General features: G+C 48.2%; 1 protein-coding gene across 15 annotated transcripts in view; it reads right to left on the bottom strand.

The window, feature by feature from the left end:
- The window catches only part of NCAM1 (neural cell adhesion molecule 1), a 297,496-nt gene that overhangs the window by 37,821 nt on the left and 232,918 nt on the right, over positions 1-26,757 (bottom strand). For 4 of the 15 annotated variants that reach the window (XM_064482050.1, XM_064482051.1, XM_031443711.2 and 1 more), the window contains exons 4-15: positions 25,797-25,940; positions 25,263-25,400; positions 24,092-24,209; positions 23,410-23,576; positions 16,940-17,082; positions 10,737-10,766; positions 6,318-6,468; positions 5,841-6,025; positions 5,418-5,514; positions 4,953-5,123; positions 3,155-3,286; positions 2,054-2,068 (exon numbers count right to left, since the gene is read on the bottom strand). In XM_064482050.1, coding sequence (XP_064338120.1) covers positions 2,054-2,068; positions 3,155-3,286; positions 4,953-5,123; positions 5,418-5,514; positions 5,841-6,025; positions 6,318-6,468; positions 10,737-10,766; positions 16,940-17,082; positions 23,410-23,576; positions 24,092-24,209; positions 25,263-25,400; positions 25,797-25,940 — 1,491 coding nt within the window. The remainder of the gene's footprint in view (positions 1-2,053; positions 2,069-3,154; positions 3,287-4,952; positions 5,124-5,417; positions 5,515-5,840; positions 6,026-6,317; positions 6,469-10,736; positions 10,767-16,939; positions 17,083-23,409; positions 23,577-24,091; positions 24,210-25,262; positions 25,401-25,796; positions 25,941-26,757) is intronic. The other 11 variants (XM_031443713.2, XM_031443706.2, XM_064482048.1 and 8 more) reach the window with 3 other exon arrangements.

The following is a 26,757-nucleotide window of genomic DNA, read 5'->3' as shown; positions in this document are numbered from 1 at the left end:
CTTGGGCTCAGTGTAAGCCTGCAGCCGAACTGATGGCTGATTTTATTTAAGTTCAGGCAACCCTGGTGTCTTTCAAGGAGTGGGAGTGAGAATTCAGAGGAGGTCCTTCCTAAAACTTGTCCTCGCTTCCTGGCAGCAGTGAGTGGGTTTGGTCCTGGCAGTGGAAACGCTAGCATCTTCCTGCCAACTGTATCCTTTTTCAGGATGGTCTAGGCACAACAGGATAGCCCCTGGAATAGGCCCTCACGTCCGCAACTCTAGGAAGGCTGTGAGGGCACAAGGACAGACCGTAAGAACCACCTTTAGTGAGAGTGTAATGTTTCTGCGTGTTCCTATGGGTTACTGCTCACGTTCTAAAAAGGAACATTCAGCTCTAAGACGTTCTCTTTATGTAAAAGAAGTTTTCCTTTTTAATTCTTTAAATCATAACTTTATGAGATGATTGAGAACACGGACTTTCCATGCTGCTAGCAATGCCCGCTGCTCCATCATTCGTGGTCAGCTTGGAATGGAGAACCAATCTGCCCATTCTCCAAAGGGCTCCCTGGACTCTTGGTTAATTATCTGCTCTCATACCGGCAGACAACAAACAACAAAATCAAGAGGTCTCCTTTGTTAAAAAAAAAAAAATTAAACATTAACTTTTAAAATATAGCATCTAGTGTAAAAATTCTCACCTTAAAGGCTGAGCTGGCAACGAAGGAAAACCACTTGTGACTTTTGAAGTCCGAGACCCAGTTCCCCTGATTGAGGACTCACACCCCTGGTACTGGTTAGACTCTCAGAAGGAGGCCTCACCCCAGCCTCCTCTCTGTAATGTAACTAAAAGGGCCTTCCTCTGCTGAGAAAATCCAGACCAGGTTAAAGGTCCAGCAGGAAGACGCCCTCAGGCCCAGAGCAGACAGCTGTCCGTCCTACCTGACAGCTCCACCCCCCACCCCATTCTGACTCCTTCCAGAACCGGTTCATTCAGGAACCAGACAGGGGACAGAGGGCACTTGCTTTAACTCTCTGAACGCCTACACTGAGCTACTTAGTTTTCTGCCGCTGCTGAAATAGTTCTGAATAAATTTGAAAAAGATAAGCCTCCCCGAGTGCTTTTCAGGAGCTTTTTATGAAAAGGGTGCAGCTTTCTGAATACCTTTTCTTCCGAGCCTCTCTGGGTGGGACCCCCCCCCCCCCCCCCAGGATGCTGAGCTCAGCAGACGTGAAGCTCAGGGCATGTCCGCAGGCTGGGATCCACCCCAGCTTCTGCCTCGCACCCCTGCTTGGGGACCGTTTCCACGATTAGGGGGTCCTTCCTCGGGAGAATCGCCCCCGTCCCTGCGTTCTTGGCAGTAGAGTTACTAAACTGCCGGTTAGTTTTCCCCAGCGGGGAAATTCACGTTGCAAGGAACGTGAATAGTTACCAGCGCTGAAGCGGAGACGGACCAGGACTGGGGGTTTACCGCCCCTGCAGGGTGTGCTCATGGTCTGAACTCAGGCTCATGCTGCTCTTTACAACTGCCCCGGCTGCCCCTTCAGTTGAGCTAGTGCCTTCTAGGTGCCACCGTGACAGACAGAAGAAGGGCAAGGAGCCCGCTCGGCTCTATCACCTCCTAAAAACAAATGCGAAAATCCTTCCGGGTGCCTGTGCCCATGAGGGGAGCCTGCATGGAGGCCGGCGGAGGCCGTGGTCACTCTCCGGGCTCCCTGGCCAAAGGCGAGGTCATGCTGCAGCCTGGCATTCAGACAAGCCTCTGCAGACTTGCACCGCACTTGGCGCAGCAAAGGTTGTCGCAGGGTGACCGTCACACACAGGAATTAATCAATAAAGACAATTTCAAAAGACACAAAAACTGCATGCTCTAAAACAGGACGGATGTTAGCCTCTTGGAGTCACCTACGGACGTTAACAAGAACAGAACTAGACTAAGGTCAGTGTGGTTAGGGCTCGGACAGCGCCATCTACTGCAGCCTCTAGGGGACGAAAGGGACCGGCACTAAATTAAAAACTAGAACTAGCAGAGGTTAACGCTCTAGGAACAGGAATGAGGTATGAAGAGGCACTTACGTGGAAGAGGGCTATCTGCATATCCCATGGATGGAACACAGACGAAAAGAAAAGACAAGAGACAGACCCAAGAAAAAAAAAAAGATGTAAAAGAAATGAATAGGATCCACATAGCACATGGAGCTGGAAACGCAAATTATCAAATTACTTCAAATCCAGAAAGAAGCAATTCCTGTGGGAGGAAGACGAGACAGGCTTTCTAGTTCTGGGAAGAGGTAAGGGGGTGGGGCTTTGCAGGCCCCTGGCTTCAGAGACAAGAAAGCAGAGGATTCCCCCGTGTGCTTTGTCATTGCAGGAGTCAGAGGGGGCCCAGGGAGCTCCGTGACCACCGCGGGAGCTTCTTCGGCTGGAGGCACTCCCCACCCTCTCCGGGCAGTAACTGTGGAGGGATAGGACCAGAATGGAGCTTGCCCAGAGCCTGGATGTACGTGGGAAGGGAGGGGAGATGGCAGACTGGCTGAAGGAAAGGGAGTGATGGAGGCAAACAGAGATGCAACCCTGGATGGGATCTGGAAGATTCGACTCTCCTGAAAGAGGCCGTGACGGGGGAGACCCTGGCTGTGCTCCTGGTGCGGGGACGGAGGCGCAGCGGGGAGTCGGGCCTGGGCCATTTTTCCCCTTTTGCCTTGCTGGGGTTTTGCCCCTGCTCGTACATCCCACAGCATCTCCATTTTCCTCTAACTTCATATCTGCTGCATTGAAACCCCTCCCTACGAATTCCGCCAATGGTCACGGCTTTTACCCTCTTCTTTCAAGTCACTGGGTGCTTGGGGCCTTGGTGACAAAAGCAGACCTCCCTAATCCCTCCCCACCACACTGCCACGATTCTCCCTAGTGTCTCTAACAACGTGTCGGTGGCTTCCCTCCCTGGCTGCTATTCCAACAAGCTGGACCAGCTGTGATGACAGCGTCACCAGGCCCCTGGGGAAGGGGAGGACAGAGGGACTGGGCACCAGCCAACGCCGAGGGCCAGAGAGCTAGGAGGTGGGGCCGGCGGGAGCAGAGGGATCTGGAAGACAAAAAGCTGTCATCTGAACACCGGCCAGCTCAGGGTCCCCCCAGGGCCCCGAGGGGAAGAGGCCGGGCAGCGGCTCTACTTACGGACGGGCTGTGTCTTGAACTCGGAGGCGGTGCTGATCTCGCCCAGGCCCTTCCCGTTGAGCGCTGCCAGGCGGACTGCGTACGTCGTCTCGGGCTTTAGGCCCACGATGGTGACGATGCCCTCCATGCTGGCTGTCGTGAGAAGATGAAAAGGGTCACAAAGGCTGAAAGGGCTGTTGGTAAAGTGGTGGAGCTGCTGTGGAAAGACAATACGGCAGGTCCTCAAGGAATTAAGCATAGAATTATCATTTGATCCAGCAACTCCACTCCTGGAAATATGTACAAGAGAACTGGAACAGATATTTGTGCACTCATGTTCACAGCAGTGCTGTTCCCAATAGCCGAGATGTGGAAACAACCTAAGTGTCTGCTGACAGAGGAACGGATAAACAAAATGTGGTCTAGACATGCAATGGAATATTATTCAGCTATGAAAAGGAATGACATTCTGTCACATGCTACAACACAGATGGACCTTGAGGATATTATGCAAAGTGAATTATGCCAGGCATAAAAGGACAAATACTGTATTACTCCACCTACATGAAGCACCTAGAATAGTCAACAACATAGAGACTATTAATAGTCAACTATGTAGAAAGTAGAATGGTGGTTACCAGGGGCGGGAGGGAGTGGGGAATGGGGAGTTACTGCTTAAGAGATACTGAGTTTAGGATAATGAAAAAGTTCTGGCGATGGACAGCAGTGATGGTTGTACAGTGATGTGAATGTACTTAGTGCTACTGAACTGTAGGCTTAAAAATGGTTAAAATAATTCATTTCATGTTATACGCATTTTACCACAATACAAAAGGTAACTAAAAAGAATAGCTGGCTGGGCACACTGTAACGTGGGATCCACCTGCCACAAAGTTGGTATGAGTTTCGGAGGGAAGTCAGGGAGGTGAAAGGATTATTTTCTTTTAGCTCCAACCCTGATTACCCAGAAAGTCCTCCCAGCCGCCCCCACCCCAAGCTGCAGGAGTGATGGGAACTTCCTGTCAGAATGAATTCTCAGTAAAACTGGGTTGGAAGCTGCCTCTGACGTGCCGCGATACTGTGTCCCCGCCCTTCCCCAACTCTGCCCTCATTTCCACATGCCAGGCAGGGATTAAACATTTCTGCAGAAACAAAACCTACATCTGAGTTATTCCCAGTAGACCCCAAAGGGAGAGTTAGACATAAATATATTCAACCTTCAGGAAAAGACTCTCCGGGTTCAGAAGCTTCAGATTGCAGTCATCGCAGGGTCATTTTTCAAATTTTTGGTTTGGAAATATATCATAGGACTGATTTAAGAGCAGACTTGTCCTGCAGGCTCTGCTTATTTGGTTATTATCATAATTACACTGCAGTCCCTGAATATACCCAAGCAGGACTGAACAGGTGACAACAGAGAACCCGTAGCCCATGGAACCCGAGTGTGCAGAGCAGGAGTGGACAGGGCTCACCTGCCTGTACACCCAAGCAGGGCTTCTGCTTGGAAGGCGGCTGAGCTGGCCTCACCTGTCCCGACAGGGTCATGAGAACCAGATTCTGAAGTCCCAGGGGACAGAAGGTCAACAATTCCACAGGAGGCATGACTGCACCCTATTTCTGGGGGAACTGCGAAGGTGCAGCAGCATGGGAGCATGGACAGAGTGGCGGGTGGTGGCATCTGGCATCCCCCAAGAGTGCGGAGTGGTTTGCACACCCAGATGGGCAGTCAGGGTGCCAGGATCTGGCAAGTGCCAGGGGTGAGTGTGTGCCCAGCCCAGACTCATCCTTCCAAGGGAAACCCCGACTCTTCCCAGCTTACCTTCTTTGGCATCATACCACTTGGAGTGCCACACCTCCTCGCCCAGTGCTCGCCACTCAGCCTTGTACTTGAGGATGGGCACCCCGCCGGTGGCCTCGGGCTCATCAAACTGCACCTGTGCTGTGCTGGAGTACGGCTCCACCCCGTCGATGGAGGGTGAAGATGGGGTGTCTGCCGGGAGGACACAGATGGAGACCCAGGTGAGCCTGACCCAGCCTAGGATGTAACTTCCAATCATGAAGTGTGTCTCTCTCATTTCTTTTAACTCTCGGGAATTTGGTCATCTGTATCCTGTCTTCCCGGCCCATCTCCCCATATTCTCTTCCATCAGGCCCCATGTCCAGATCCTTAAGTCTCCATCTGCTCCCAGCCTCCTGACCCTCTCGGGGCTGACCCTCACCCTCTCAGAAGGTCGAGAAATGGGTGGGCCAGACTAAGGGCGGTCCAGCCGTAAGGGACGCTCACCTGCTTGGACAAGGATGAATTCCAGAGACTCCTGTCCGATGCGATTCACTGCGGTACAGTTGTAGTTTCCAAAATCATTTTCAGAGTCCGGGGTCACCTTTAGAAAGAAGGAGCTCTTGGGTTACACGGGGTGGCCGCAACCTCAGATCCTTATTTATTGAACTCAGTTCTCTAACTGGGAAAGCTCCAGCCCAGCCTTAACTCAGAGAGAACAGGAAGGGGGCCAGGGGAGAGGCATTCTGCCTCCCAGGACTTGATTTAGCTCCAGGGAGAGAAAAGGGGCTGGGCGGAGGCTTCCTTTCCTCCCCGGCCAACGGCGTCCCTGCTCAGGACGAGCCAGAGATGCTGGAGGGAAGAATTCAGCTGTGTCCGCAGTCCACCTGCGCCCGCCCCACCCTGTCCCCGCCCCCCACGCCGGCTCACCTCCAGGTAGCTGGCGGAGGGGGTGTTGTAGGTCTTGATGTTGCTGTAGTTGGAGCTGGGCAGCAGCTGACCGTCTCGGAACCACGAGATCGTGGCACCGGGATAGGCGAACACCTCGCAGGTGATGTTCACCTGGTTCCCCTCCCAAGTGTACACCGCCACGGGGCCCTGCAGCTTGGGGGCATCTGCAATGAAGGACAAGGACCTTCAGGAACTCGGCCACTATCAGGGAGCCCCACACACCCGTCTCCTGGCCCTGGGGGGACAGGTGTGCCCCGAATCGGAGCCGGTGCGGGGGCACAGCAGAGGTCGGGCCGTTTCCCACAATCTGCCTGGTGCATTAAGAAGCCTGGGAGGGTGCGAAGAGGTGGCTCGGGGACAGAGCTTCGCAAAGGCCTGGGGCCAAATGCCATGGGACAGGTCCTCACGACCCTGCCCGGCCCTCCCTGCCCCGCATCCTCCCACAGTTCTCCTCACATTGCACTTCGAGGTACATGGACTGGGAGTCCTGGCCGATGGTGTTGCTGGCAGTGCAGACGTACTCTCCCGCATCTGTGTACTGGATGCTCTTCAAGGTCAAGGATGACACGCGGGCGTGGCTACGCACCACCATGTGCCCGTCCAGAGTCTGCCAGGAGGGAACAGAGAGCGTCAGGGCCCGGGGCTGGGCAGGGCCGGGAGACCAGGCCGTCACTGGTGACCGGTCTCACGTCTCTCTCCTCTCTGTGCCCATGTCTAAGGCTCACGTTAGGTACCAACTAGTGGGGAGGCTCCGGAGAGCACCATGGGAACTTGGGTGTCTCCCAAACAGACTGGGGGACTCAGTTTATGTCAAGCAGCCTAGGCTCAGTGCCTAGATTGGTTTGGGAAGGACAACCAAGGTCCCTCAGATGACTTTCTCTTGTGTATCTAAAGGGAAGCCAAAACCCAGCCAGCGGGTTTTGTAGCCGCAACAGCCTTGCCTCATGAGACTCTGGGAAGCCTGCGCCCCCGGCCTTTCCTTCCAGCCCCTGCCCATCTGCCCCTTCCTTGGTGCCTGCGCACGTAGTGGGGAATCTGAATGTGCCAAATGTAAGAAATTATACAAGAAATCCGTATTTCTGAAGATGCCTCACTTTCCTGGATGCTTAAAAGTAAAATGATGTCATTCCGGAAAGTCCAACAATTCAGAGCTCAGGAGCTGCTGAGTTAGAGGTGAGTGTAACTGGATGCCCTCTCCCGGGACGGTGGTGCAGGGAATCCCGTGCAGTTCTGGGATCCTGGACACCGCAGTCACCATCTTTTTTAGCCCTTGATGCTAGAAGGGGTTCCTGCGTGTCTGGAATTACCATGATTGTTCAAGCAGGGAATCAGCGTCTGATCCCTGGGCAATGGGAACGAGCGTCTTTCCAAGGGGTTTCCTGCCTTGACACGCTAAGTAAAATGGCTGCTGGCCTGGGAAGGGTCTGGGCACGTGGCCTGAGTTCAGATCCTCAGGGAAGTTGGTAACCTGAAGGAGGAGTCCAGCTCCTGGTAGGCTGGGTCACACTCTTGTGTCCAGCATATGACAGTCTACAGAGATGGACGGGGGACTGCCCTGCATATGACATCCATTATCCCACGGGGTTGGGCTTTTAAAGAACAAAAGAACACCTGCATTCAGGTTCTTTTGAGAAGCCGCTTAGGAAGCCCGAAACCCCACACTGACGTGTCATACAGAAGCCTGTCTGAGAAGCTCAAAAGCAAGACACCACTGTCCTTGTGAGCAGCCTCAGATCTACCCCAAGACGTCCCTTTCAGCTCATCTATTTCAGTCACTGAAGCCCCAGCACATTTCATGTGTGGAAGCCAGAACACATCGGCCAGCAAGGAGGCAGAAGAGCCAAGCCAAACCATCACCACGTACTGCAGCGTGGGTACCAGGTGCCCATGGCTCTCGGTCCCCATTTGGCTGTAAGTCTGTGAAGCTGACCGGCTGAGAAGCTGCACCCCAGGGGATGTTACACCTTAATGGGAGATGACATAGCAGGTGTGGAGGACAGTGTTTGTTGAAGACACTGGATCCTGGGACCTCTTTTCTTGTGGGTGGACAGGGTCATGCTGGTACGTCCCAGTGGTGGTGGTCACGCATCAAACAAAATCTTAACCCATCACCCAAACTTCTGGGATCAGGAGCGTAACGTCATCCCTGCAAGTATCTCTGAGGGCTGACCTGACCACCTTGTCATTCCTGTCTTCCTGAAAGACAGCAGAATGAAGGCAGAGGGGATTCAAAGTCCCCCCCGACCTTTCCGGTTATCTCAGTGAGAACACAGCTTCAGCCGACAGTGACGTGAACCAGCGACTGAACTAGAATTCCTTGTCACACAGCCAGGACTTATCCTGGGGCCGCCACCACCAACCTGAGAAACCGACCAGACTCTTGGAAATCAAGAGAGCATTTCCCTAAGGAAGCACTGCTTCAGCAAAAGATGCAAAGAAAGTCATGTGTGTAAGAGCAAGATGTTGACAAGTAACAAGAAAGTGAGGCATGAACAGTTTTTACTCAGAATAATCTAGAAAACGCTCAAAGAGAAGCTCAGAAAGCGGTTGCATTGACAGACATACTTTTTTTTTTGGTCTTATATCTGGTCTCTTTGTCTAAATTTCTCTATGTGGAATATTTTTCTCATTTAATGTCAACAGACCGGTAGGCAGCCTTCCATAGAGAATCTGATTTTGCAGTGGCTCAGGACAGATTGATGATCGGATTATCTGCCAAATGCCCAGTTCTCCTTCCAGGGAGATGCAGTCAGACTCCTGTGTGATCGGACCATCTTCCTCTGGAAGGCTTTACTCTGGTACCAGGACAAAGTCAGAGAGCGCCGCCTACAAGCCAGCCAGACCACAGTTCATACTGATGGTCCAGACTCAGGAGGAAGCAGATAAACTCTGGGCATGAATGAAAAGACCATTATAGCAAGAAGACCCTGTTTTGCAAACAAAAATAGGGACGAAGGGCAATTATAAGTGCTCTTCTCGTCTAGACAATTTTGTCTCTCTTCTTACAGGTGGAAGTCCTAAGGCTTTTCAGAGCTTACAGAATGAAACTGGCTGTAACCCAAGCCTTCTTTTGAGCTCATCTGGACTTAACCGTCTTCATCTCCGACTGAGACAAACAGGAGGGAACGGAACTTCTGAGCCCCAGGGCAGCACTCACTTGAAAGTCAATTATGTCTAGAGCAAGATAACGTTAAGATAAGGACACTTCTGTGAAACAGAGAGGGGTGTCTGCTTTCCTGGGAGTAAACCAATTACTTGCACTAATAATAATAATTCTCTGAACATCTCCTTAATGCTCCCTGATAAATCTCAGCTCTCCTCTCGCCGGGTCTTGATCAGAGTGACGGAGAAGATGCACAAGGCGAAGCAGTATGAGAGCTGTCGCTGCTCAGAGCGGCTGATAATTAACCCTTCTTCTCTCCCTTCCCCAGTCCCGGTGGGGCCGTGACAATGAAACACCGAGTCTGTGACAGCACTAAGCGATCCCTGGGTCACAGAGGGGAAGTGTTTCAGCGAGGACGTGCACTCAACCACAGTCCCTACGCCGGGGAGGAGGGGATGGTACAAAGAAAGCTTATAACGGACTAGATTTGACGACAACAGGGCTTCCACGTACAGAAACCACCATCAGTGCCCAGAGATGGGCAGTCAACTTTTAAATATTAAACAGCATTTAATATTAATAGCCATGACCTGAACACATGAGTTATGTGTTCTGAATAATGATCATTTCTGAAGATTAGGAGGGTAGGTTCACTTAATTAAAATACCATCTATAGAATTGTCATATTCTACGTTTATAGCATTACACAATACAGAGTTCCACCTGCAGAGGAGGCAAAGGCTATTTTGTGGGGGGTTGGGGGAGCTGGGAGGGTAATTATGTTTCTTTGTTTGTTTATTTATTTATGTATTTATTTTTAATGGAGGTACTGGGGATTGAACCCAGGACCTTATGCATGGCGTGCTAAGCATACACTCTACCACTAAGTTGTACCCCACCCGCAAAGGCTACTTTTTAGAAAAGTATTTCTAGATTAGATTCTTGAATCTCATCTAAAGCACTTTGTTATTTCACTCTCTGTCATTTAATCACACAAATCTGTGAAAAATGATAGGCATGATCAGAAGGAGGTTTCCTGGTGGGGGGTGTAGCAATTAAAAATCTAAGGATTAATATCTGGCTTCAGTTTTCAAACGGAGTCCCACATCCCCCAAACTGAAGCAAGTAGTCAGAGAAATTTCAAAGGCTAAATGCTACTGACTTAAAAAAAAACAAACCCAAAAAACCCAGAACCATTTGTGACAAATCATTCTAATCTCATAAATTTAATGCTCTATAAAAGTAACAAATGACCTGAGAGATGTCATTTGCATTGCTTTGAGAGGAAATGTGATGTGGTAATTTACCAAGACCGATCATGATAAAATAAGCAAGCAACAAGATGAGTTGAGCTGGAAAGGTGAGGGCTGAGTGGGTTTTTAAGATCACTAACTCAGTGACTTTATGATCCAGAGCCACATCAACCAGGTGAGAGTCAAAAATTTTCATCATTTCAAAAACGCCTGGCGTGGGAATTGGGGCCGTTTATTTCTCTAAGTATAATTGCCTGGATGTGATTTTACCAGCACCAGCAAGAGAATAAGACCCAGTTTTAGGAAATCATAAGGGTTTGTTCATCCACTCCCAACACAGCTTGCTTGCTCATCCTAAAATGACACTATTACTAAGCAACGTCTACCACTATTGACCTATTTCTTTCGTCTAGCTAAATTACAAATTAGTTTAGCATGTCTGGTTATTAAACTGGAACGGTGGGTTAAACTGCAACGCTTTCAAAACTAAAGGCTGGCTAGTGGTCAGGTAAGCTATACCTCTTGCTTCTCTGGTCGAGTCCACGAAGCCTGGAGAGAACAAGATATAAAACACAACAAGAAAGCAGTAAAATTTTACAACATGTTGCTTTAGAGAATCGACGTTATCCCACTGCATTCCGTGCACATGCAGTTTCTTTTTAACTCAGAACGTTTTCCGAGGCCCTCTTTCAATGGTGTGTTTATTATTTACCCCCTTTTAATTTAGGATATTTAGTTTACGTTCAGCACCCCCCCCCCACCTCTTATGCACATTAAGATATATAATTCAAAGGCTTTCCTAATCTTTGGAAGACATACATGTGGATACCAGCAGACATATTAGACTGCTCCTGTTCCAAAACGTCTTGAAGACTCCTTGTGATATTAGGTGACACTACTATTTCTAACCACGCCATCTAGAGATACTTAGAGAGTAGGTCTCCTCCCCTGGACTTTATTGGACAGCTTATCACAAATACACTAATGCTGTTTTGCGCTCATGCAGTTTATAGCTCTTTGCATGCATCCTATTAAAAATCAAATTTTTCGGTAAGAGAAAAAGGAACAAAGAAAGGAGTAGAGGGGTACATTAGGAGTAAGAAGTATGCCCTTAAGACTACGGGTCAGGAAGCTTTGGGGATCCTGGACTCTGAGTGCCCTAGTGGGTACCAGTCAGTTCTTAAAGGCAGAAGAACGCCTGGACGACACGGAGGCTCACACGTGCACCGTCTTCATCAAACATGGCATTCACAAAGGAGCGAGCCAACTCAGGGACAGAGGGGGTTTGTGTATCTTCCTACCCACATCAAGCTTTTTAATTTATCCAGCACTAGGAAATCTACTCTGCTCATAGTTTTGTTTTTTTTTTTTTATGATTTTGTGCTGGGAGTCAAAAACATCATACCTGCAGCTATTCTGTATCAGATGGCATGACTGCCTGATTGTCCTTGATGTTCAGATGGACAAAGGATAGAAAAGAGGCCAGAGAACACGGCAGTGCAATCCCGGAGATGCGCATGGGTTAGCACACATTTAGTAAGAGTCCACTAAATGCCAGGAGCTTTTGTGAGAAATGAGGATGGAAATGTTGGATTACGTCACAGGATGCCGGTGTGAAGACGTGACAGAGGAGCATGCAGAGAGCAAAGTCACGGAGGCCCAACACGTCAAAGGTGGTTGCTGATTCCACGTCACTCAGAAGCTTGTCTGTCACATGCCAGGGCTGCAGGGATCGATGCTCAGGGACTGTATCACAGGGAGCTGTCTGTTTTTCAGATTTGATTCTTCTTGTGTCTCTCCCAAATCACCATGGTTTTGTGGCTTTTAGATAAGTAGGTAACACAGTATTTCTAGTAGCCTGACCTTCCACCTGGGTGCCTGGTGAGCTGATACAAGATGCCTTGACCCTGATAATTTGGTGAAGGCATGTGGCTGACTTTAAGACCATCTGATACACAGATATATACACTTACACATTAGCATGTGGCTAGTAATGCTCCCAAAATTGTTACTTCCAGGTTTTTAAGTAAAATATTTGCATGTTTTATTATCTACACACAAATCTGAAGGAATAGGTATATATAAACTACAGTGAAGTGGTAAACACTTATCCCAAGTATTTCCTGTTATACTTTGCTCACATCCTGGATAAACCAGACTCCAGTTGTTCAATACAGGTCCCTTTTCCAACGTTTAAGAGTGGGTAGCTCGTTTGTATTGGATGAGGAATTCTTCCTGGTGAAGAGAAGCTCCAGTTTCCAGTGAATCCAGAATTTCAAAAGGCTTCTCTCTCTCTCTCTCTCTCTCTCTTTTTTTTTTTTTTTTGTGGGAAACTCTGTTAACTCAGGATTTAAGGTTCCTGAAATGCCTTTCACTTACTTAGATCTCTTCTGATCTCAATTCTTTGCTCCTCCCCTTCTCCTGAGACATTAAGGCTTCACATGCCTTTCTTTACCAGCCTCTTCAAAGGCAGAGAGATGTTCAAATGAGCATACAATGGAATTGGTCTGCCAGGGACACAGTATGCAAATCACCACCCCGGGGTTTCACTTTTTATGTACATGGTGCCTGGAATTTAGCGCCACTCACTGTGGGTTTTTTTAAATACCTGGCAATCTTTCAAGTGAGTCTGGATAGGATGAGTAATAAAATGATGTGGTTGCTCGAACTTTCTTTGTATCTGTAGCATCACAATGACCTCCAAACACATCGATGAAACTGACCGGCTCTGATGTTCACATTTTTTGTCAACATATTAGTGACCACGAAGAAATGGATTAACTTTCAGACAGATGATAAGCTACTCTAGAGATCTTAACGATCCAAACTTAACCTAGCTATTATCAGCTGTTGAATGAAACCAACCGAATGAACTGAAGCCTAACAGATTGGTTATAATCTCAAATGAGGGACTGGACTAAACCTAGAGACATTATCAAAGATAGGGTGTGATTTTTGGGGCTCATTGTATTGGCTTTTACTTTTTTTCCTTTTTTTTTTTTTTTTTTTTAATGGAGAACATCAGTGTTCCATTTGAAAGTCACTGCAGGTCTCTGGTTGAAAGCCTCTTCTCCCATCTTCTCTTAAAAAGGATTAATACTAGACGCAACTAAGCAGGGAAGCAGAAGACCAAGCTGCTTTATTTAATTAGGTCCTACTATCACTAACTTTATTAAAGTAAGCACCGAGCCTTCCATAAATGTCAACAGAATCACGAGAGAGCACCATGGCATCGTGTGCTCTCCCTCAGGGAAGCCCGGGCGGCATTCTAAGTGTTCTGTACTTGACCTTGTCCCAGCCAACATTTTTATCTCGAACTTGGGTGAAGATATCTCAGATAAGCGTTCACACAAGGTTGGAAGCAACAGCTAATACAGATGCTAGATGGCAATTGCATGGGGAACGGTGAATTGCTTGCCGTTGGGTCTTGTGCTTAGAGCTGAGGTCACCATTGACTGCTAGACCCCCAACACACATAAATACAACAGGGAGCCCACATTGGTTGAAATGCCTTGGACCCCCAGACCTCAAAGGAGAGTTCCAATGAAAGCCAATCCTGACTGGTCAGAAAGATGGACTAAAATGGTTGCTCTCCAGCCAGGGAGTGTTTCTGCATGGGACATTTTTGGTAATCACAATGATTAGAGATGGTTACTAACATTGAAAGGGAAGGGATCAGTGGTGCTGCGCAGGACAGTCCCAGTGAAGAAGAAGTCTTCCCCAACTGTCATGGTGACCCCACTGGGAAATGCTGGGTTGTTACAAACACAACACAATGTTTAACAGAAATAAATATAAAATTCTACATCGTTGGCTAAGCAATCAATCGCACAAGAACAAGATAGGGGATATGTGGCTTAAATGCAGCTCACGCCAAAAAGACCTGGGCATTTTAGTTGACCACAAGCTCAATAAGGAGAAAACAGAAGGAGGAAACTGCTCAAGGGCTAATGCAACATTGACTTCATTACAGTGTCCAGGTCAAGGGAACAATAACCCCTGGATGACTGCATTAGCTATACTAGGCACCACAAACTTACAGGGGACACCAGTGAACTGAAGCTGTCTAGTACAGGACAGCTGGAAAGGTGAAGGGTGTGGAAACCACGAGATGTAAGAAATAGTGAAAATAGCTGTGTGTGTCAAAGGGAAGAAGAGAAGACCTACTAAAGGAAAATTGAAGAGCTGGTAATGGCTCTCACACAAGGCCCGAGTGGCAGAGGCTGGAAAGGCTGAGAAGGGGTGGGGCAAGAAAGCAGTCCCCCTGACCACTGGTGCTGGCCACCTGCCCTTAGAGGACTGACGCTGCCACCCTTTGATCAGGGGCTGAGTGACTTTCTGGCAGTGAGACTAGATAACCTCCAAAGGAAGCTTCCTTCCAACCTTCTCTGATTCTGGCAAGTTATGAGAGCCTTCTTTCCCTTCCCAGTAGACACAATCCTCTATTCTTACTGATTAGCACATGAACTTGACTTTAAAAAGACTGTTTTCTTCCACTCCTACAATCCCGTGACTCTGGTAATCTTGATAACCTCATTATATACAATGCAGCCTCAGACGGAGGAGAACCTGAAGACCAGCTGCCGAAATCAAAGTGAAATTTACTATCTGGAGTCCAAATGGCTTATGAACAGGTCATCTCTGTTTCCTTAATTTTTAGTTACCCACAGCATAAGGTGGCTATCATGCCTCTTCGAAGTCAGTGTATAATTCATAGAAATGGTAACTTTTCTACATAGGGTTTCATTTAGGCAAATAGGCTGATGTGGTGTCACATCCTTGGCCAATTTGGAGGACTCGTTCTAACACTGATTTACTCCTGTTTAAGTAATGTCACTTGAAGGCAGTCCATAGTAAGAAAGAAAGCACATTACAATTTATGTGCCTGGGCTTAAACAATTATCTCAGATTGAGGCCAATGATCTACACTGATAACTGAATCATACAAAGCCTACTTGGCTTGAGACAGTCTCTGCTGGATAACTTTGGTTTTAATATTTAGGAAGTACAAGTATGTATTAGTGTCTGGTTTTTTTTGTTCTCAGTCTATAAAAATGAATTCACAGCTACAGGCCAGAAGTGCCCACCTATTAAAGGATCTGAAGTAGGCACAAATCTTAATAACCCTTCTGGTCTAGCTTGGCGGTTGAGCTCTTCCTAGAAAAGATAGAGAATTTAAAACCATCATTCATCTAGGGTAGATGTTATGTCCGTCCTTCACTGTAGGTCAGAGATATACACTGGGTCATTCTGGACAAATCTACTCTCAAGCCTGATGTAGAAAAATCTACCAAGTGGCAGCCCTGTGGCTGAAGCCCTGAAATGTACATTCAACCCATGTAACACACACGATGGGAGCTGAAATCTGAGCTGAAGGTTTAATTCCAATGTTGATAAAGAAAGTATCCAAGTAAACACCACGTTACTTAATTCAGTCGGTTTTCACAATATCAAACAGCATATGCAAGTTTCAAAAATACTTAGCAGTTCCTCAGCTGAGTTTTTGTTCAGTTGAATTCAACTCTGGAGGTAAAACTTGCAAAAAAATAATTTTGTTTTTGTTTTTGTTTTTTGGAACAGCAACTTCTGTTCCTCTTGACTTAGTTTTGTGTTCTATTAGTGGGAAAGAAATCAGTTCCTCAAACGCAAATCCCAAATTTGGCCCCGGTATTTCACACTATCCCTTTAATGGCTTTATTTGTGTCTACCCTCTCTAGGGACTTCCTTCAGGCAGGCAGAAGAGTTGAAGATCTATCATTTTTGACATTCTGGTCAATCAGCAATCCACAATAAATGTTCTTTAAGGTGAAGGCCATTATTCCTGAATAGGTGACAAAGCTTTGGGCAACATTAAAATGAAGCCCATAACTACAGAATATATGTGATGAGATTGGAGAAATGCCACAAGAGGGTTTAAGCTGCTTCAAAACCAAGCTTCTTCCTCCTCTTGTCTTTTGGCCCACTCAGTAGCAAAGGGCTGCATGATGTAGGGTCACCTCAATTTTTATATATTGTCAATAGTAAAGACAGCTTTCTGGTGGCCTAAAAATCCATGTGCTTTAAAGCGAAATCTTCCCAGTCATTTACATTTGCCAGGGAAGTTGCTATAATGTTCTTCAACGCTCAGTGAATATATTGCAGAACCTGGTGTAATTATCATAGTGTAGAAACTGCTAATTATTTTTGCCTTTAGAACAAAATGATACCCAAACGTGACCGAGAATACAGGCAGACACGAAGGCAACCACGGTTTTGTGCGTATAGTGCATGGATAGCATGAGCATACAAATCACAAGGAAAAGAATTAATAGGCTCATTCTGATCCCTATTAGTTCCGGGAGACACTTCCTTGGGTGCTCCTGAGATGAAGATAGTGTCACCCGGTGCGCCAGGATCCTAGCTTTTCCTAGTTGCTCACAGCTCCATAACCCTGGGCTTGAGAATCACCATCCCCTTCCTCCCTGCAATGTCTGTCTTGACCTTACTCACTAACATCACACCCCTGCAAACCCATGCAAGGAACTGTGCCCCTTCCACTGCAAGGGGATGCTGAGCGAGCCACAGCCAGGGCAGGATGGAGGAGGGGGGCCAAAGGACCTGACCATGGCCTCTGGTGACCACATGCCATCTTCCGGCTCCCCAAAAAGAACTGGGCATGGGGCAGGCTCAGTCTGTGGGGAGTCTGCGTTCCATGGCCCTGAAACTCCTGGGCGACATTGTACCTTTTCTTCGCTGCTGATATTTCGGGTGGAAGTTCTCCAGGTGATTGTGGGAATGGGGTCTCCCGAGGCTTCACAGGTAAGAGTGACCTGCTCCTCCAGTTCCATGGCGGTCTGGTTTTCTACGTAAGTGATTTTGGGTTTTGCTGAAAAGACAGAACATCTCATAAGTTGACTTGATTTTTTTTTTTAACTTGCCAGGTTGAATTTATAACATCCACCCATTCAACAAAGGTTCTCAGCTTATCCAGGAGAAGGCCCTGTTCTAAGGTCCTGGGCGAGATAATGAGCTGAACTCCCCTGGGAGATTCCAGTGGAGCAGGCATGTCACAACACCACAGTGACAGTAATCAAAACAACATCCTGGATGGTAAGAGTGCTGAGGGCGGCGGGTGCAGGAGGCAGGAGCGGAGGCAGAGCACCCCTCTGGCTGCGGCCCCACAAGGAGGCAGCTTTGGGGCTGGGTTGTAAGATTTTCAGTAGGTGGAACTTCAGGTGGACACAGAGTCATTCCAAGTGCAGAAAACCGCTTGAATAAAAGCAAAGAGGCAAGAGCATGTGAGGAGAGGATGGGAGAGAGAGCAGTGTGGCATGGGCCACGTGTCTGGGCCTCAGAGCAGTGGGAGACCATGCTGGACCCAAGCAGGGAGCATCGTGGTTGCCGGGTTAAACCTCTTGCTTGAATTTTATCCTGTGGCTCCGGGGTGGGGCTCACTGACAGTGTTTGGTCAGCGGAATGACATGATCATTTGTATTAAAGGCAGGGGAATCGAGGGAAAATTCAAGACGGAGAAAACCTTAAGGTGGGAAAACCAATCCGGAAAGCCCGGCAGCGCTCCAGTTGTGACGTAATACAATCCTGAACGTCGTCTCAGGGGACCAGAGAGGAAAGGGTGGCTTCAAGAGAGATGCTGAAGGAAGGTTTTACAGGAAGCGGCAAGTGAACAGAGGGCAAGTAGAGACGGGAAGAATCCCAAGGAGGAGTGAGGAGCCCAAATGACTCTCAGATTCTTAACGACTATGAGGCTGTGTTAGCATTAACTCAAGGACAGAAATGTGGCGAGTAACTCACTGGGGGCTGTGGAGTGGTGCTGGGGATCGGGAAGGACATGAGATGAGTTCATTTTCCAAATGTTTTGGGTAATGCAAGAAAACACGAGCATTCAAAAGCTGAGTTTAAATGTTAGAGCATTAGAGAAAATTGAATGTTCCCAATTTAAAACAATTACACTCTGAAATTGCTAAACCTCCCACAGAAGAGAAAAGATAACACTGCACAAATGTAACTTATTTTGCTAATAGAGAAAAAAGGCCAGGCTAGATAAACAAACGAACAATAAATAAATCAGAATTATGGATAATTTTTGAGAGAACTGCATTTCCTTTATATTTAAAATCATACAGTACCACCAAGGAGGCTAATAAAACTACTGCCTATTATACATCCTCCAAGTTGAGGCCCTGATTCTGCTTTAATAAACAGAAAACAATGACTGAGCTACGCATTTTCTGTAGCAAATACTTCCTTCTGTATAAAATGACCTATACGGTTCAAATATTCTCCTACAGTTAATCTGTACTAACAGCTTGCTTATGGCAAATCCTTCCTGTCGGCTAGCTTCCAGGCACATCTCAATCCGATGTGGCCAAATGATCACAAATTTGAACTGATGGAGCCTGCATGAGTGAGGTTTTCCCACAGGAAGGCTTTGCGTCTGTCTTGATCAACAGAACTTTCAAGAAGGCTACGACTCATACTGGATGGAGTAAATTGTTAAGTGCTGTTGACAGAGGGTTTAGGGAGGGGAAAGAAAAGCTGAGTTTCTCTACTGTTAAAATCCCAGACTGAAAAGTTGGAAAAAAAAAAAAAAAACACAACAAACAGCCAAACAACTGAATTCACTGAACTGACAGTTGTTCTGGGATCTGGAGGCAGCCACAGGAAGGCTGACTTTTTAGCCTCTTGGAACCTGCGTGGACACTGTGATGGAGACAGTGTTTGCTGACCCTCTCCGGCCCACAGCACTGGCACGAAAGGTTAACAGAAGACAGACAAGGGACAGCTAACGTCTATTAATAATATTTGGTCTTGGTGACTCCTTTTCCCAGATGGTTATGGAGGCTGCTCTGTGCAAGTCTTCAGAAAAAGGCAAAATGTATTCTTGCTAAAAACATTATTAACCATGGCTAAGTTTGAATGGTCTACAGAGGCTGTGGGAAGGAAGGTAAGCTTCTCAACGGCGGCTTAATCCCTTCTGCGCCCCAGAAGCAATGCTGCTGTCGGAACTAACAGAAGGCTTGGAACACTACCTTAGAAATAGGATAGCAATATAATTAATTGTCCAAACTGGGGCACTCTTGAGAATGAAAGGCATGCAGCAGGCATCGCTGAGCAAACAGGGACAGAGGCAGGGTCGCCTTACTTATAAAAGATTCCCTCCCTCTGCATAACAGCATCTGGAAGCATCTCTCCAGGTTTTATCCACCAGTGGTACTTGCTGCATCTTAATGAACCTCTGTTGCTGGCCTTCGACTTTGGATCCTTGCTCTGCTGTCCACCTGCCACCGTGGGACCCAGTGCCTCCGACTACTCCAACGCATCTCTCCCATGGACCCTCCTGTGAGCACAGCGGTCCTTGTGAGTTTTCCCAGCATGCTGCTCTCCCCTCCGGCAAGTCCCCAGCTCTGCACCTGCCACTGAGGGCCAGCCTCATCTACCCTCACGCCAATCCAGGCTCCTGCAGCCTTATTCCAAGGATGGATCCAAGGCCTCTGCTTCCCTGCACTAAGGTGTTGGGTGTAATCAGATGCCCCATCCCTCAGGCACCTGTCTGTCCTTTGCTATAACTCACAAGGGCTCCTCTGGCCCTAAGGGGTCAACCAAGCAAAGTTTCTGGCCACTTGGTGGACTTGCCCCAGGCCACAGCAGCATGAGACCACAAGACCATTCTTACGAGCATGATAAGAACCTGTGGAGACAAAAATACTTCTTCAGAAGGGCTCAGGGGAGAGGAGCAATGGAAATTCACTGCCAAGTTTAAAGGCAGATAGGATGCAACCACTTAGTAAAAAGAGCTTCTGGCTGATAACTAGGGCAGTGCCTCCTAGACCATGTCCCTTTCTTAGGAAAAAAATGGTATATGTCAGGACAATGACGGCAGTCCCGAATTCACACACGCCCCTTACACACTCATTCCCAGGGCTTCTTGAAGCCACAGCTCTGAGCACCTCTTTACTATCTAAGCTACGGTTCCTCTCCTCTTCTGTCTCATTGCTGCGACTCTGCAGCCACTGGGGAACCAGCCCCTTGTCTCCCCTAGTGCTGGGTCACGATGGCAAGCCAGGGGAAGGAGAGGGAGAAAGGGTGGAAGAAAGATGAAGTCCCAACTGGCTAGTCCTGCCCCACGGGGCTCCCCGCCCTAGTCCCAGTCTCCTAAACCCACAGGGGAGGCCAGGAGGAGGAAGAGAGAAAGGAGTCAAGAATGTGAGATGGAGAGGGAAACGAGGGTGGACCCGGGGTACCAGGCTACTCCCAGGAGCCCATGTGGACTCTCCTCGGGATGTTACAGAGGAGGGTTCTCATTCTGGCTGGGCCTGGATTAGACGCAGTTCCTAGGAGTCTGTGACCCTCTCACCTGTCTCTGCAGGAGTCTGCCCACATCTCCCTGTTTACTCTGCTGGGCTGCCAGATGTACATTCTCCCAGCTGCAGGCTTGGGAAAGAATGATGGCAGTGGAGTGAGTGAGAGAGAGAGAGTGTGCGTGTGTGTGTGGCTGTGTGTGTGTGTGTGTGTGTGTGTGATGTAGCAGGGGATGTGTGACAAGGAAGGAGAGTGGAAAGACAAACCCTGCCTGGACACCCCCTTCCCTGGACCTTACCCACCTTCTTCACTCAAGCCCACCCCCCACTCCTCCTTCCTGGGGCCGCCACCCCACTGGAGGGCCTGGACCAGAAGCGAGGTCTGTTCCCGAGCAGCCAGGTGAGAACTGAGTGTACTTCCCCAGAGAATCGACATAATCCACGGAGGGAAAGGCAGAGGACACTAATTACCAGTCATTCCGCGTGTAATTCAGATATAACATGTGTTTCACTGGGTTTCACGGAGGAGGAGATACCACGGTGAGACCAGGGAATGGGTGAGAAAGCCTGGGTTTGAATCCTGGCTCCTCGGGTAGGGCACCTCCTGTCTCCGTGCTCAGTTTCCTCATTTGTGAAATGGGGATAAAAATTCAATCTGCCTCATAGGACTGTGATGAGGTAATAAGAGCTCATTTATGAATAGTACTTCCTACAGTGCTTGGCGTATGATATGGGCTTACTTGGTGTTGAGCATTATTATTATTATTTCAGGGGGCTGATATCTAAAAGAATTTCCTGAAGACAAGTGATGATTACACATTTTGAGGTCCACCTCCCTGCCACCTACATCGTGCTTCATTCATAAAAACCAATGACCGTCCCCTCCTTTATTCAAACACTGGTGCCTACTACGTGCCAGGCAGCGTTGTTATAGCTGGGGGTACATCTGTCAGTAGAGCAGACGCAGGTCCCCGTCCACAAGGGGTTCACGTTCAGCACAGCACGTGCGCTCCCGGCCTGTGTGCCTGTGCCGGGGGGCCTGAAAGGCGCATCCACTTCTTCTGCATCTGGGAAACTCCAACGCGGGAAACAGCGTAACATTTGCAGAGACTTTTCTAGCAGGACCAGAGATCTTTCTTCCCCTACAGGACACCGTGCATATTGCTGTTATGAAGTCACTGTAATGGGCTGTCATTAAAAACTTCAGCATGGATTATCTACGTTAGCCTGTGAATGCACTGATGAGAACAGAGTGCGTTCGTCTTTGTAACCTTGGCAACGGCTGGGCTCACAGCAGGTGCTCAAATGTTGTTGATGGATACTATCTATTATAGTTTATATGCTTATGTGTTTATCTCCCTCTTTGTGCTTCTCAGGGCCAAAAGACATTAACTTAGACATTATACAGAGATCTCTGTAGTCCCTCTGTCCAGCAGCAACGATGCTCGATAAGTATTTGTGAAATGAAGGAATACATTAACAAATGCAAGTGTCTTTCACATGGAAAAACTCAAAATCAGAGTGACTGGGGAAGACCAGTCAGAATCAGAGAAATGACTGTCAAGAATGTTTTCCAAGAAGTTTAGCTTCCCTTCTCAAGTATGTGCAGTTAATTTGGACCACACTGATCTTCTGTTCCTACGCTCAACTATCATGAGCAAAGAGGATTCATCTGGGATTAGCAGGTCCAACTGCACATAAATGCTTGATGTTCAAAGGTCTGTGTTTAAGAACAGCGGTGAGTTCTCCTGGGGAGGAAACAAGCAGGTCCTAGGCGGGCTCCCCAGGCACACGCTGGGACAACCAGGAGCCGGGCACACTCTGGCAGCACCTTCTATGGGGGACCCACTTCTCTGTGTTTTTTTAGAAAGATGGGCAGACAGAGTTGAGAACCACTAGGTCATACATCGCTCCACCACAAACTCATTTTTCAAAGTCAGGTCCAAATGAATTTCAGTTCTAAACAGATGGAAGTTAACTGAGTTTATAGAGACAAAGTGAGTAGAGATGTGGAGGTTCTTTTCATGACTTTTTTGACAGTGCTCCACACAGGCCAGGGACAGACAGAGGCAGTCATTCAGTCACTAATATTGAGCAAGGGCCTGTTACGACTCTGGTGCTGTCTGGAGCACCAAGATGAAGCGATGTATCAGGCAGCCAGTGCTCCGCCATCTTGGAGATTACACTTAGTGGAGACAAATGACCCCCAAAACCGATATGTAAATGAGAGCAGTTCAGGTCCTGAGAAGGGCACTGAAGGAGAGAGCAGTGGAGGTGAGTGGGGGTGGCAGTGGTGATGAGGGAGCTGCACTGGCCACAGCAGTGAGGGAAGAGTCACTGCGAAGGTGACTGAATGATGACTTGACATGTGGATGATGGATGGGGGGAAGGCAGCTCAGAGGCGATCTGGGGGATGATATTCCAGGCAGAGGAAGCATCCAGTGCAAAGTCCCTGAGACAGGGAACAAGCCTGGTGTGTCGAGGGACCGGAAGAGGGCTTCCGGGGTGGGAGGGCTTTGTTGTGGAGCACAGCGGAGAAATGAGGCCGGAAAGGAAGTCGGGGGCTCGCCTGGGTTTGGTCTCCAGCCACGGATCTTATTCTGGTTGCTTTGGGAAGGCATTGCAGGATTTGAAACAGAAGAGTGGTGCTTAAGGTTATTCTGGCTACTGTGAGCGGGAGCTACTGAAGGGGATGGATGAGAGGGAGGGAGGCCAGCTAGAAGGCTGGCTCGTTGACCAGGTGAGGACCAGGATGGCCTGGACTAGGGGCTTAGGTGGTGGAGCTGGCAAGAAGTGGGGTAGATTCCCTGGCAGAGTGGACAAGGTCTTGCTGATGGATGGTGGTGGGTTAGAGGAAATGTGGCAGAGCCGTGACCTTGACCCCATGTCCTTACCGAAGACCTTGAGGTGGACAGAGGCATCCTGCTCGCCAGCCTTGTTCTCAGCGATGCAGACGTACTCGGCCTCGTCGTTCTTGTCCACCCTCCTGATGGTCAGCTCAGAGCTGTCGTCGCTGAAGAGGTACTTTTCGTCTTCCTCATTCTCTATCTGCTCCCCGTCCCTACAGGGTGCAGAAATGCAGAGTGCCGTGATTTTGACCACAGAGCTAAGAGATGTATTTTTACTGTTTAATTTTTATTTTTTTAATGGAGATACTGGGGATTGAACCCAGGACCTCGTGCGTGCTAAGCATGCACTCTACCACTGAGCTATTTCCCACCTGCCACATTTATTTTGAATTAGTTTCCACAAAAGGCAGACTAAGCTCATGGCAAAGACTGAATACTCACAGAAAGTGAAGATGCCAGCTTCTGCCTACCTGTGATTCCTCAACCCAGACCTTGGAGGCTGCCCGAGGGCTGCAAACTGCACCCACAACAATTCCAAAGAGGGCTTTGGAATTTTGTCCCCCAAACTGAAAGTGAAGGAGTTCAATGCACACACAAGGCAAGAGGACTTTACAGAAAAGAGTCCATTCTGCACCAGCCGCCGACCCCTATTCACTAAAATGCCAACACAGAGCAGGCCCTGCAAGGTCTCCTTTTCCGCTAGTCTGTGTACGGGCTGGTTTCTTACTTTGTCCAGCTCATGGTGGGCTCTGGGAAGCCTTCAGCATCGCACACCAGGGTGACGGACTGGCCGAGGTTGGCGGTGGCGTTCACTATGCTCTGTCTGGCCTGGACGGTGGGTGGCACTGAAGGAGAGAAGAAACGTCAGAGGGTCAAGAGTCCTGGGCAGCTGGAAAGTTAGTGTAAGTGATCTAAAATCAAGTGTGCACTGAATAATTACTGTCACCACAATAAATACCAGAATAATTCACCTTCCAACATGCAGTAGTGTTTTTCAACAATACCTGATATTGCTGTCTGTATGACAATATGTAATAATACTGCTTCTCAATAATATAGATTTAGAAGCCATATGACTGTGCTGCTTTCATTTTTAACTGGCATTCAATTTATAGTAGCTATTTATCTTTATATATTTTCTCAATCAATGCATACCAATCCACCAATGCAAACCATGACTGGTGGAACTTGACATTTCAGAGGGGCTCTCGATACCAGAACAAGCTGAAAACTCCTGCTCCCAGTGGTTCAATGGTTAATCCCAATTTGAAATGCACCAGCTCATCAAAGAGTGACATTTCCCTCGGACTGTCATAAACAATCCCGTGCACAAACTGTTTTTACCAAAGGAATGAGGGAGGCGAGTTTGGCAAAAGATACATTTCGATATCCAAAACAATTCAACCATGATTTACTTATTTTCTTAGAACTGACATTATAATTTCCTGTAAACATCTTGTAAATGTCAGATCGATTCCACGGGTGTGTTTATTTGACACTGCAAATTGAGATTAATAAGCCCGCGGACTCTGACTCTGACTATTCTGATGCCTGAATTGATTATAATGTTTTCTTTGGACACTGAACCAGGGGACCAGCTTCATAATTATGGTAACATCAAGAAGGGTGCTGCGTGAATAAGAATTTATTAGTAAGCATGGGGAAAGTTTCCTGTGGGGCAAGATACTGAAGGACATTCAAGCACTGCCCTGAAAATCCTCATAGTTGAGGGAGACCTAAAAGACAAGTGTGTTTAAAAGCAAACAAATGAAAAACAAGCCAGAGGTGGGGGGTAGGGGTGGGAGTAGGGGAAGGGGTGGGGGTGGGGGTGGGGGAAGCGGACATGAATGAACCAAGGTTGTAGCCGTGGAGGGAGCAGGAGTAACAGATCTCCTCACCGTTCACAATGACCTGAATGTCCTTGAAGTTGATCTCCCCCCGGGCCAGGATCCTGCCCTCACAGCGGTAAGTACCCTCATCTGTTTTCTTGATGCCTCGGATTTGCAGGTAGTTGTTGGCCAGGACTATGAATCGGACTGGAAGAGACAAGAGGCAGGTTCATCCAGGGAGCAGTCAGAGGACTGGTGTCTGCAGGCAGGTCACTGAGCCTCTCCTTTTTCCTACCTTCAGTCTCACAGGGGTTGGGGGAGGGTTGGGAATGGGGAGGGTTTTGAGCTGAAATAAGAAAATGTGTCCCTGGCAACAACCTAGAGCCACGAGCAAAAGTCTATCGGAAATGTGTCTCTTTCTTTGGCGAGAAAATCAAGTGCCTGCATATACAAGCTATAGACATGCACCCGTTGACCTGGAAAGGGCATGTGGTTCTGGGACCCCAGAATTTAAGATTGGGTTGGAATGCCTCAGAAGCTGGCAGAGGTGGAAACTCTATGAAACTTGGTGGCACAGGGGAAAGGGCAGCTGGCAGGTCTCACCATCTTTTTTCAGGATGACATCTCGGCCTTTGTGTTTCCAGATGATGGTTGGAGGGAGGGAGCTGACCACATCACACACGATCACAGCATCCTCCCCCTCCCTGAACTCCTGTGGGGTTGGCGCATTCTTGAACATGAGCTTCTCTGGAAAATGAGCAAGGGGAGAGTGAGGGAAAACAGCTGGTTCTCTGACAAATATTCCTTTTCACTGGCGCCATACTGCTTGGATTCGAGTCTATATATATATATATACACACACACACACACACACACAGCGGTACAAAAGGGGGTCCCACCCATCACTTGGCCAAAGATGCAGGCAGAGCAGGTGACACAAGTAGGGGAATACGTCATCAGTGTTTGGCAATCAACGTCTATTCACTGAGTGTGAATTGATCACACTTTGTGCAGAGAAGGGTCTACAAAGTGAAAGGGAGTGTCTTTCCCAAGGGTCCCCACCACATGGGATGGAGTTAATGAAACACTACGCACAGGTAGACTGAGCTGGCAGAACATCTATTCCACAGCGAATCGTAGGAGCCATCAGTCCCTCCTCTGTCTCCCCTACTGTCTGCCACCCCTACCCCAACTTGTCTACAGCAGAGAGAATTTTGAAGAACAGGACAGAAGAAAGCAGGCCCATGGCAGTGGGTACCATGGCGATCAATACTGTTCCATCAGCTGTCACCCACCATCTCCCTGGCCAACAGGACAGATGCACGATAACAAGGTAATGAGATGCCACCTCCATACTGGTTTTGGGGGCAATGAGAACTGCCTGCTCTGAGTGCCAGTGCTAAGATAATCACCGTGCAATGTCCCACCAAGCCTTTGCACTCCATTTCCAGCAGGAAAGAGTGAAATAAGAGAGGAAAACCTGAGCTGTACAAGTCAGCCAAGACTTGGGGAAGGGAGAGGGGAACCCATACCAGCCCTCTGGGAATGTGTAATTTGAATTTAA

This window comes from Camelus dromedarius, chromosome 34 (genome assembly GCF_036321535.1).
Source record: "Camelus dromedarius isolate mCamDro1 chromosome 34, mCamDro1.pat, whole genome shotgun sequence".
NCBI classification, from domain to species: domain Eukaryota; kingdom Metazoa; phylum Chordata; class Mammalia; order Artiodactyla; family Camelidae; genus Camelus; species Camelus dromedarius.
The sequence above is the reverse complement of the archived record's forward strand: the minus strand, read 5'-3'. Positions and strand labels throughout refer to the sequence as shown.